This window comes from Gallinula chloropus, assembly GCF_964237585.1.
Source record: "Gallinula chloropus genome assembly, chromosome: 7".
In the NCBI taxonomy this organism is placed as follows: domain Eukaryota; kingdom Metazoa; phylum Chordata; class Aves; order Gruiformes; family Rallidae; genus Gallinula; species Gallinula chloropus.
In genome coordinates this window covers 9163937-9176165 of record NC_140092.1, presented here as the reverse complement: position 1 = coordinate 9176165, position 12229 = coordinate 9163937, and the positions used below count along the sequence as shown (strand labels likewise).

The 12229-nt window shown below is 39.9% G+C and overlaps 1 protein-coding gene across 1 annotated transcript; it reads right to left on the bottom strand.

Annotated features, from left to right (window-relative positions):
• Positions 1–662: 662 nt before the first annotated feature.
• Positions 663–11958, bottom strand: ZCCHC4 (zinc finger CCHC-type containing 4; the record flags this gene model as incomplete). Its single annotated transcript, XM_084266889.1, has 13 exons — positions 663–898; positions 3261–3405; positions 4126–4177; positions 4776–4851; positions 5426–5547; positions 5956–6056; positions 6512–6662; positions 8335–8407; positions 8679–8759; positions 9238–9513; positions 9856–9938; positions 11484–11602; positions 11847–11958. 13 exons carry the CDS (start codon positions 11956–11958, stop codon positions 841–843), a joined length of 1449 nt encoding a protein of 482 aa, XP_084123015.1. The 3' UTR covers positions 663–840.
• Positions 11959–12229: the final 271 nt, after the last annotated feature.

Genomic DNA, 12229 nt, shown 5'->3' with positions numbered 1-12229 from the left:
GCAGCCTCCCCTGCCTGCGGTGCGAAGCGGCGCTGCGCTGCGCTCAGGGTGGCATCACGGGAGGGGCCAACCCCTCCTGCGGCAGCACAAGCCGCCCGTTCTCGGGTGGTGTCCGTACACCCGAGACCACGCTGTGCCGATGGCCAGCCCCCAGTTTTACACTGTGACCCACCCCTGACAGCAGTGCCAGCACTAGAACTATTGATTTCTAAATTTCACTCATCAGAGTAGTTTAAAATAAGCTTAAACTTACTGACAAGGTGTCTTCTTCCACTTACTAAGCTTCTGAAGTACTTTTTTTCTGTTCTTCAGCTCTTTTGTCCATTTGAAGAGAAAATTCAACACCCTCCCCCTCCCACACCTCCCCTCCAAAACCACACTGCAAGAGGACTGGAACTAAGGGAGCCCCTGGATCCCTAAGAATGGGTGCCTTCCCATCAGCATCCCTCGCTGCCTCCCTTGCCCCAAGACCCCAACACCTACCACAAAAACCACAGCATCCACCAGTCCCTCACCTCTCAGCAGTACTTCTCCCTCAACTCCCACTAAATCAGACAAATAGCTAAACACACAACAATATGGTTACAGCATACAAATACACAGTGTGTGCTTTACTTAGCATTTTTTTTTTGCATGGAAGTAATGATACACAGTGAAAGAACTGGCACTTGTAACTCAATCAGGTTTTATTTTGGATTTTAATATTAACACTTTAAGAAAATGGAATTTAAGGCTGGCCATAAGAAAATAAATAAGTGTACCATCAAGCAAAATCACGTCTTTTTTTTCTTATTCTTGATTTTCTTCCTGAAGAATATGGCATGCTTCATAGCTGATCTTCTACCGATCCCCATCTTTATCCTCTTTTAGAGTTTTCTTCCTTTGCTTTTTGCCAGCTCTGTAAAGCATAGAATAGAAACAGAATTATCTTGGTTGGAAGTGACCCTTTAGATCATCAATCACCCTAACCTGCCATCCACTACTAAACCCTGTCCCTCAGCACCACATCTAACTGTCTTTTGAACACCTCCAGGGATGGAGACTCCACCACTTCTCTAGGCAGCCTATTCCAACACCTAACAACCTCCTCTGTGAAGAAGTTTTCCCTAATATCCAATCTAAACCTCCCTTGGCATAACTTGATGCCACTTCCTCCTATCCTATCACTTGTTACCAGGGAGAAAAGGTCAGCAAAAAAAGAACATAGAGGTGAGAATAAAATGGAGAACATACTTCTACATGTGCTGGTATTTTAAATAATCTGTCCATCCAAGTAGGCAAATTCAGAAGCACTGTCACAAAAAACTACAAGGAACATTCCATCTTACAATGTTATGATATTTAATCTTCCTGAAACTGTTTTCCCAGTTACTACCATAAATTACTTTTTATATATTTCCTCATTCAGCATTTACCTCTAAACGGATGTAGAAAAGTTAAGAAATGCCACTCACCAAGTACAAAAACGCACATAGAGACTTTTGTGCTTAATGTATAATGCATGAATACATAACAGAAAGGCTTGGAAGAAAGCACATCATTTAACATTACAAGTATTCCTGCAAATAACACAGGACCTAAATATAACTGGCAAGTGGATTATTTTCTGTCTCTGACAAAGGATGTTAATTCAGAATATGAAACACCGAATAATTTTAACAAACAGAACATACAAATGTTTTTATTAGAAAAGAAACCTAAGTTATCTTCTGCAATAAATCAGCAAAAGAAATAACTGATTGTCTGAAAGGGCCAAACCATTCTGTACAACAGACAGAGTAAAATCTTACTTGACAGAAGAAACCCACAAGGTTTTGTGGATTTCTTTTAGTATCCTTTTTACTTTGTTTTTTAGGCAGAGAAAAATATTAAAGGAGAGAATTTTTCAGAGTGATGCATAACCAAACACTGCCTCCTTTTAGCTCTAATACTCCATAATCAAAACTCCAACTAATGTCACAGCAGAACATGAAGCAATACAGCTGTAGTCCTCTACCATCCAGCAGGCACCTGGAGAATCTCTCGATGCTGACCCAAGAGGTTAACTCTCTGAATCTCACCATGCAACAGAGCTATCCGTCTTGGGAAGGAAGATTTGAATTTCCAGTGCTAGAGCCATTCAGGTCAAGAATCACAAACCTACCTACACACTCTGGAGAGGCAGTTACAGAAGTATGGGCCAGCTATCCCAACCTGGAGAGACTGAGCTAACTGCTGGATCACCTCGTAGCCAGTCCCCTTTCTTCTTTTCAGTTAGTTCCATCAGAAGACCATCACATACATTTTGTTGGTCTTTTGTTACATACAAGCATGTGTTTGTCTGTTACAAAACCGTAATGATGGCAGAATAAAACTACTTAATGTGACCCTCATTAACACAGATGGTGGGGATTTAGACAGTAGTACAGAGAGCACTTAAAATACCAGGACCTAAAAAGATGTAACAACAAAGCAGAAGAGCAGTAAAAAACACTGTTGTGACTCTTTTCTCTGCCCTTGCCTGAGGAATCCAAAGGTGATAAAAATGTTTTGTGACTTCTTGACAGAGCAATTGCATGCACCATTCACCATGTTTGGGATCCACATAAATCAGTTTTGAAAGAAAAGCCACAGTTAAGGAATTGGCAGCCACGGTAAGTGACCTGCCTGGGTTTTATCATATCCTCTTCCAGTATATGCTCCCCAGCAAGCGGACAATAGTGAAAGATAATGACAGCACACAATGCCAAAAATTACCACTTTCTAAATCAAAAAAATAATATAATAGTTTTGATTGGTAGGGATCTTCAACTAGATGAGGTTGCTCAGAGATATTCCCCCCCCCAGCCTGACCTTGAATGTTTCCAGGGATGGTGCACCCACCACCTTTCTGGGCAATCTATTCCAGTGTTTTACCACCCTCATCATACAAAATTTCTCCCTTCTATCTACTATGAATCTACCCTCTGTTTAAAGCCATTACCCCTTGTCCTATCATTCACGCCCTTGTAAACAATCCCTCCCTAGCTTTCCTGCTGGCTCCTTCAGGTACTGGAAGGCTGCTGTAAGTTCTCCCCTGGAGCCTTCTCTTCCCCAGGCTGAACAAGCCCAACTCTCTCAGCCTGGCTTCAGAGGAGAGGTGCTCCAGCCCTCTGAGCATCTCTGTGGCCCTCCTTTGGACACATGCCAGCAAGATGAAAAGAAAGGTATCTTTCCATGAAAATAATTCTAATCTCATCCAAATGCTATGTTTTATAACTGTAATGCAATATGACACTTACTGGCAAGCTGTTGTGGTGCGGGAGAGGCTGGGACAGGTAGCGCGCTTGTGACCTGCCTTGCCACAGACAAAACAGCCAGCTTCTGTCCTCTCACAAGTGTGCTCTGAAAGGGCGCAGCAGTTGCAGTTGTTACAGTGAAACCAAGCTGAAGAATGAAACATGATTTATGATCCTGAAAACGTTCAGAGCGATCATTTTGAAAATAAGCTTTAAATACAGGCTACATTACCAGGGTTTTAATTTTGTTTCAGTTTTACAGAGATGGGTGTAGTCACTTTCAGTGCCTCATCACATTTCATAAGGCAGACAGACACTTCATTAGATACACTAGGTAACTATTTCAATATAACAGAATAATTTTGCCTTTAGAACTATTATCTTGCATGAAAAATAGTTTTGATGTTAAAATGGACTTAGAAATGGCAATTTCTGTATCCGTCACAAAAATGATTGCTTTAGCTATTTAAGCACAGCTATAAATACAAGTGCATGTGTATGAAGCATAACTTGATCACACAAGCATTCTAGTAATTGCCTGTTTGCTTATAAAAAACTAATGAAAAAAGTTTACAAAATCAGGAAGACTTATATGACAAATTAAAATGTGTAAGCTTTCCCAAAACAAATATAAAAAGGATTTGGTATGCCTTCATGAGGACTTACCAAATTTCCACACAGTGCAAACATACCTAAGTTATGAAAAGGCAACTCATGTGAAACTGACATTTTTCCTTTATGTCTTCTGAATGATTGCGTTTTATTGATTTTACAAAGTATATTCTCTTCTGGTTTGCCATCCCAGTTACTTTGGACTAGCTTAAACAGTAAATGGACTTTTATTTATAAAAATGTTTTCTGTACTTACAGGGCTTTACACATTTATTGCAAAGAACACAATGTTTCCATTGTCTACCATCCTACAAAAGATGAATAAAGGCATTGTTTGTTATTTGTTAAAAAAAACCAACAAACCACCCACAGATTCAATCTTAAGACTAAACTACTGAAGTATGGTCTCCATTAATGTTTACAGAAACAGGTCCTCTGTAGGAAGGACTGGAATTTAAAAACAACAGTCCTGAGAATCTGTGAGAACCACAGCAGATGACTGCGTTCTGAAGCTGGCAAGTTCTACAACTTCCAAAACCTGAGAAATGTGTTGACAGACCACTGATGAATACTGTATGGTGCAAGAGGCAAGTAGCAAACTTTTTCTCTTCTCTTTCCAACACAATGGAACCAAGGAAATATAAATTAATTCCCAGGCCTGGAGATTGGTGGCCCTGCCTGTGGCAGGGGGGTTGGAGCTCTATGATCCTTGGGGTCACTTCCAATCCAGACCATTCTATGATTCTCTGAATGATGTCCCATGAAATTACTAAGTCAACAAAACTGAACTGTCTGGGGTTTCCTAAGGAAAGCAGTATCAGAATATTTTTTTACTAAAGCAAAAATTACAGAACTACATTTGGCTATCACTAAAACTTCTATCCAGAAAGAAGTCAAAATACTTACTTTTGAGGTACATGAATCACATATCTCACAGTGCTGGTTACCAGAACTAACATATCGCTGACACACAGCGCAAAACCTGGAGGGGAAAAGGTAATAAACATATTGGTCCACTATTTGGTAAAGAAGAAATATAAATTAATTTTACACAAGCTCAACAATAAATATATGGATTGTAAAATCACTCTGCTAAGTTAAAGATGATGGGTTTATGCATAAAATCACCAATTCAGATGCTTGAATTCTAACTGGCCACACTACCCACAGTAAAGCGAATCAAATCCATTCCTTTGTCCTTGATGATTCTTAGTGTTCACTTGGTTAACTACTGTCCCATTCAAGCTGATTATCAAGAATAACTGTAAATCTCTGTCTCTCATGGGCATGCAGAATATTTCATATGGATTAGCTGAAGAATCTCATTCCACACTGGAAAATGTAAACCTCCTTTTAGGAGGTGCCTGGCTTTCCTATACATTGTTTATAAAACATGTAACCTTAGAATGAGACAGAGAAATGCGGTCTTGAGACCAGCATCCGAAAGCTAGGCATGATAATATTGCACAGAACCATCCCAAAGTCTTTTAGAGACTTTATGCCTTAATTAAGACAAAGCACACTCCCTCAGTCACTTGAGTGTTAACACATCTTACCTATAACCCTCTTCCACAGGAAGTACAATCATACTCGGGGTGAGGTTCGTGAAGATACGGACAGGAGACTGTCTACGACCTGTCTTGCCATGTTTATAAAGTGCATGATTATCATAGTCTACCTAGAAAAATAAAACCATAGAAAAAGAGTCTTAAACTGAATGCTAAGCATGGATGGAATTATTTAGCTAATTACTCTCTCCATATGTGTCTTATGAAATTTTCCTTTTTAGATGAAAGATTCTATCCTAAAGGTAGATTACTAATTCAACACCAAGTATTTTGTCTCATTTAGTTTTAAATTTGTGGAACTGTATCAGGCCAGACTCAGGAAACTAAGTTCCCAACAATAATCCTATTTCACTTACCCATTTTGCTCTTTTGCATGGCAGTTTTTTGTTCTATAAAGACCAACCCATTAAAAAAACAGACTATTCTGTTGGTCTGCCTGTCCACACAAGAGCTGATTGATATTCCTGTTCTCACTGCACACAAGTGAAATTTAGCAGATTCACTAGGCTCAGTTATACCTGGTAATCCATCATAGTGAAGCTTGGGAAAAATTCCAGAATACGAGACTCAAAGAAGTATGGAAATATCCAGAACATGGGCATTTCTTGGTTGTTATGACCTAGTAATGAAAAGACTTAGATGTAGACTAAAGAAAACCAAGGTATATGAAGCATGAAAAACTTACAGTAAATATGTACATCATGCTGGGCATAAGAACTAGTTCCTTTAGGTGCCAGAAAGTTTTGGTGTGTTTTATGTATGTGAAGCTGTAAGCACCATTTAACTAACAACTCACCTGCCTGTGTCGCTAAGAAATGGTACTGGTTTGACAGCTTATTCTTTAAAGTCCATTTTAATTGCAAAGCAGATTGTTAACAACTTTAAACATTTTTAAGAGACTTAGAGAATTAGGTATTATGAAACTGAAAGTATCAGAAGAGTATACTAGATATATGGTAGTTTATCTTTAGAATCAGCTTCACATTCACCTGAGAAGCAAGAATCACAGACTTCTAAATAGTTTTCAAAATACTTTTTCTACAGCCCAACCCACCTATCTGGTGTAATACATACCCTCTTTTTCTGTCTCCTCCCACATTGCCATCAGTTTTTTAAAACTAGAAGCCAGTGCTTCCACTAAACCTCCAAATGGGGGATCAGTTACCATAATGACTCTTTCATCATTGTCTTGAGAGAGGAATTTCCTACAAGTTTCACGTGCAGCCTGTAAGAAACAGAGGTTAATTTCCAGAAATACAGATTCAACAACTGTAAAAATATTGTACTTGGCAAGAAAATTACTATTTTAGCAGTTTTAACTTTGAAGATGGAAGTTTATTCCTCATGTCAAGATCAATTTCCTCTGGTGCAGAATTTGAAAGAACACAACTAAATTTGAAGCACTGAAAAGGAGTACCCTGTTCAGTCAGAGATACTGTATCAAGGGCAGATGCAGTTCAAGCATCCCCAGACAGTCTTCTTCCTATGGGTATTAAATTTAACTTGGAAAAAAGAATGTATTATTCATACCAAGAAAGTGAAGTTCAGGCTCAGAATACATTTTATTCATGCCCTTTAACTTTAGTTTCATTTTATTTATTATATTATTATCATAAATATATTTATTATATTTATTAGCATTATCCAAGTGATGAGAAGAAATTCAGTCCACTGAAAACTGATTCAGTCCATACCAGTTATAAAAACCTATCATGTTCAAATGTTATCAATCCAGCCTGGGTTCTATTATTAAAGGGAATGTAGAAAGTTACGTATTCACTACCATCTTGCAGTGTTCTCTCATCTGTTACTTAGATTCTGTTGCATTCCAAAACCAGATTTTTAACACCAATACACATTCAGAAGTACTGCAATTCAGTCCTTGCATACACTGCAGCACAGTGCCACTACAGGTGTCACCTTTCACACCTTGAAAAGAACACTACAGTGTTTTTACCATGCGGATGAGCAGAGTGTTTAGTATTAACTGAAAAATACAAAGTCTGAAGACAGTAACAGGTTTAAAAGAAATAATCAAAAGTCAGGCTTTCAGACCAGCCTCCCATTTCACTCTATACAATTCTTCTTATTTTCAAGATCTCATTCAAAATTAGGCTTTAGAATGGAAAAAAATCTGAAAATTATCTACATAGTGTGAAAAGTATTACAATAAACATGTTTGTGCAAATCAGTGGTGGCTTAATAATAATGGCAGGGGAAGAGCAAAAAGTGAGTATAATACTGGGGTAAAAGTTTAAAATTCATGTTTTGAATTGAATTACACTGTGATTCTCTGTACAAAGCTACAATAAGTGTCCTACTGCAGCTGCAGATTTGCCAATGAACTCAAAATTCAGCACTTCATATGACATTTTAAAAGAAAGAAGAAATTCAGCACTTTTTTTTTTTAAACCATGACACTAATTCAACCTCCTTTTATGACAAGATCAGCCCTTCGACCTTGCTTGCCTGGAATAAAGCAGGAAAAACTCCTCTTCCCTCTCACCTCAAGTACCAAAGAAAAAGTCCCATGGCATCCACTGGGCTTATAAAGGCTGTGAATAAAACAATTAATTGTGTTGCATCAACACAGTAACAGGGCTAATGAATACTTACTTATGGCAACAACTCACACCAAGTTGTCATTTTCATAAAAGGAGCAGTTAAGGTATGTAAGTAATATTAGCCAGAATAATTTTAGCAGGCAACTTTGAATCGTCTTTGATCCAAGTGGGAGCTAATTATGGAAGAGGCACTGCTGGCCTTTGATTGCCACTACTGTTGACCACTTATCTCAGATAGTTGTCTTCTACTAGACTAACTACGACTTCCTTACAAAATTCTGCATCAACAACATGTGCTTCCTTACAAAGCACTCAAGAAATACTTGGCCTTACCTCTCCACCAAAAAAATAATGATTAAACATGTTGTAGTGGCAGAATTCATCTTCAGTGTAAAACTGTGAATACCTGTAAAATAAGTTTTAAGTAGTAGAAACACATAAACAACTTCTTGCCTGCCCTAAGGGGCATTTACAGGTTTTGATTACTGACAACACATACCAATACTGGGAATTACTAAGTATTTTTCTAATTAACCAGATGTCATTTGTGTATGTGTGCAGGAACAGAGATGCAGAGACAGGAAAGGGAAAACAACCACCAACTCATCTTCTAAAGCAGTAAGAACACAAATCTCTGTGCGTACTCTTCAGACACACAAACATTCATCAAAACCTACCTGAAATCAATATCTAGCAGAAGGCTTCTGACCCTGAACTCTTCTTCTTGTGATGCTTTCAACTGGATCATTTCATGAAGCCTGAAGTATAATTGGAGCAAAAAATTTAACATACACACTGGCTTCAAAAATTACCATGCAAGACAAGGATGACTGGTACTTTACTAAACCTAAAACCAAACAGATAGAGAAAATGGACTAATGTGGATTTGATGATCCCTTTTAGCTAATATTCAAAGTTAGAAAAAACATGTTTGTCTTACAAGAGGAAAGCTCAGCAGAGCCTACTGGATCAGAGTGAACAAAAAACCCACCCTAAACATAAGTTAAAACACTCATCACCACTTCTGTAAGACACTGAAAGCGTCTGTGTCTCAGTCCCCTCCTGTACTTTATGAGCTCAAATCAAGAGCCCACTAGATATTTGGATAATCCCAACCAATTAAAGCATAGTGAACCTCTTATTGTGGGAGAATCCTTGAGTATTTAAATATGAGTAACCTGCAGAGTTTTGAGACATAAACATTATGTGAAATTGTAACAATTCCCACTGATGTACCTGGGTGTTCCAACAGAGAGCACTCGCTGGAATCCTAAATCAGTAATAAGATCCACCAGGAACTGGCAACTTCTGCCTGCAAATAAATACTGTGCGTTTGTTTTTTTATTCTCCAGTGGAAACAGAAGTTGACTGGGACTTTTTAACTGGGCAGTGGAGATATCACACAGGAACTGGTGATCCAAGTGTTTTTCCCATTCAGCTGGCAATAGCAATTGCTGGCATTCTTGGCAAAACCTCCTCTTTGGTAATGGCAACTGAACAAAATTCTTGTACCTTTAAATACAAAAGACAGTAGGGAACAAACTTTGAAGCAGCCTCTACAAAAGACGTGAAGGGGAGCTATGGAGGGGGTTTCAAATTTTCTAAGAGTTCAGTTTAAATAAGCTGCTCTTACAAAACACCACTAGCTACATGTAAATTAGGTAATCTTTATGAAAAAAAAATGGTCAAAGAACACTTTGAAAAAGCCTCCCCTGAAAGGAAGCATGTAACACACAGGCCAAATATAGTGAGAGTATCCATAAAAAGTCTGGATTAGAGTGAAGACTTCGTATCAACCACCAGCAAGCACCATATGCCTATCCACAAAACTCAAGACAATATACGTGACCATACCTCTCCACATTCTGCCTGTGTGTAAAATGTGGCTGACGATTTCTGTTATATTCTTCACGTGCTGCAAGCCTGGTTTCTGACACCTGTAAAATTTATGTATATAAAAAGTTACAAAAGCAACAGATATCATTTTGTATTGTAAATTAAATTTCAATATTTAACAAAAAGGGTGCAAAGGACTTATGCTTTCATTATTCTGCATAGAAAATTGATCAAATTCTTTGTTGTCTCAGAACAAGAAGCATGAGTGCAGCAGAGGCATGCTATATAACAACAGAACTCTCAGTGTGTGAAACAGAAGCATTTCATTCTTTGACAACATGTAATATCAGGGAAAAAAAACAAAACACGACAGTGATGAAAGCAGAAAGAGGTATACTTTCCACTACTGAATGCCAGCTGTTGCATTCCCTCTAAGAACTATGATCTGATCCCACACAACTGGTGAATGTAGAAGCGCTGCCCAAGTCTCTCCTGAATGATTATTTTAAAAGCATGGAACCTCTTCCCTGAGTCTTCTACTTTGTTCCCACAAAATGTTCTTAATGGTTTCACAGTTAACAGTTTCAGGACATTTGTGCAAACCTTACGGAACTGATTTGTTCACAGGGGGAAGACAGTACAACTCCACAGAACAGAGACACGGTGATACAAGTCACATTCAGAATGCAACTTCACTTGGAACACCATTCAAATCTACACAACAGAGTGATTAACCACCTCATTTTCTCTTCAACTTTTCAGAAGTAACCAGCACAGCAATGAAATGCTCACAAGCCTGACTAAATTCCAGCCTGCCAACCTCCTGAGGATAATGACCAAAACACAAGATACTGGTTAGGAAACAGGAAAAGTAACATAAAACATAGTGGGCAAAAAACACGGTAAGCTCTCCGTGAATATGTATCAATCCCAATTTTTGTTACCCTACAATTATCTGCCCAAAGTTCTTTAGATGAAGAGAAACTGCTGCAGATATTCTGAGATTGCTGAGCATCACGCTGATCCCCACCATCTCACGTATCCCATTGTTTCCCTATATCCACCAGATTTTCTCCCTCTTCACGACTGAAGATGAGGACAATTTGGGACCTGAACTGCTCTGTTTTATTCAGCATTGCATCGTATCGACAAACCTTGTAACTCGAATTCCTGAGGGTTCTGGCAATACAGAAACAAACGCCAGTTTTGCTCAAATTGTACACAACCTTTCTTAGAACTTATACTTGAAACATTCTAACAGAAATAAGTGCTTTGCTAAATAAAAACTATTAGACAAAGTTTACAAATTAGTAATTGCCACATTTCCACAACACAATTTTTTTGGTGGTTTTTTGATAGAGAACAAAATTCCCAATATTTTTGGTGCACTAAGCTGCACCAGGGCAGGTTCAGATTAGATGTCAGGAAAAGATTTTTCACTGAAAGAGTCCTCAGGATGTGGAACAGGCTGCCCAGGGAGGTGGTAGCGCCACCATCCCTGGATGTGTTTAAAAGGAGAGTAGATGAGGTATTTCGAGGTATGGTTTAGCATAGGTTAGGAACGGCTGGACTCGATGATCTGAAAGGTCTTTTACAAGCTAGTAATTCTGTGATACAGAACATAGTGCTAAGGAGGGCTCTCTTACCTTCTCATCTTCCCACTGGAAAAAGTTACAATCTTTCCTATCCCTGCAGGCTGAACAAGCGTAAAATCTTCTCCCCTCCTCTTTTCCTTGGCTCGTCTTTACAAACAGAAGAGCAGGACCTAAAGGACAAAGGTAATTACAGGGGGGCACACGGGACACCCACAGACCTGTTTTGATGCCTATGTTGCAAGCGTCAGGCTTCCAGAGCAAAGCAGCCAGAAGCAAGCAGCAGAGAGACTCCAGGGTGTACCAAAGCCCCCAGCCCGGGACCAGTGCCACCTCAGAGCCCTCGCCAACGCCGCTCGGCCGAGCTCACCCTCTACCCCCATCCCACCCGAACGGCTTTCTCGACACCCGGCTCACCGTGCGGGCAGCTGGGAGCGCTGGGCGTCAGGCCGAGCAGAGCCAGCCCATCCATCCCCGAGCGTTCCGGACCGCAGACACCCCGCAGCCCATCCGCTCCGCTGGCCGCCATGTCACCGCCTCCTTCCCGGCAGCCCCCACCGGCCGCCGGGCAACGCTGCTGCCGGCCGCGGAAGGCAGGAGCGGGCATGCAGCGCTACGGCGCCCCGCAGCGGCACGGCGGCGTGAACGGGAGGCCGGGCTGTGAGGGTGAGTCAGACGCCTCAGGCCGGAGCCGCGCGGGTGTGCCTGTGACCTTTATTTCCTTCAGGAGGCAGGGCTGGTACATCAACACCATCTTTAAGGGTTTTTAATAAACGGCTTTGATAAAAAACATCACGGAA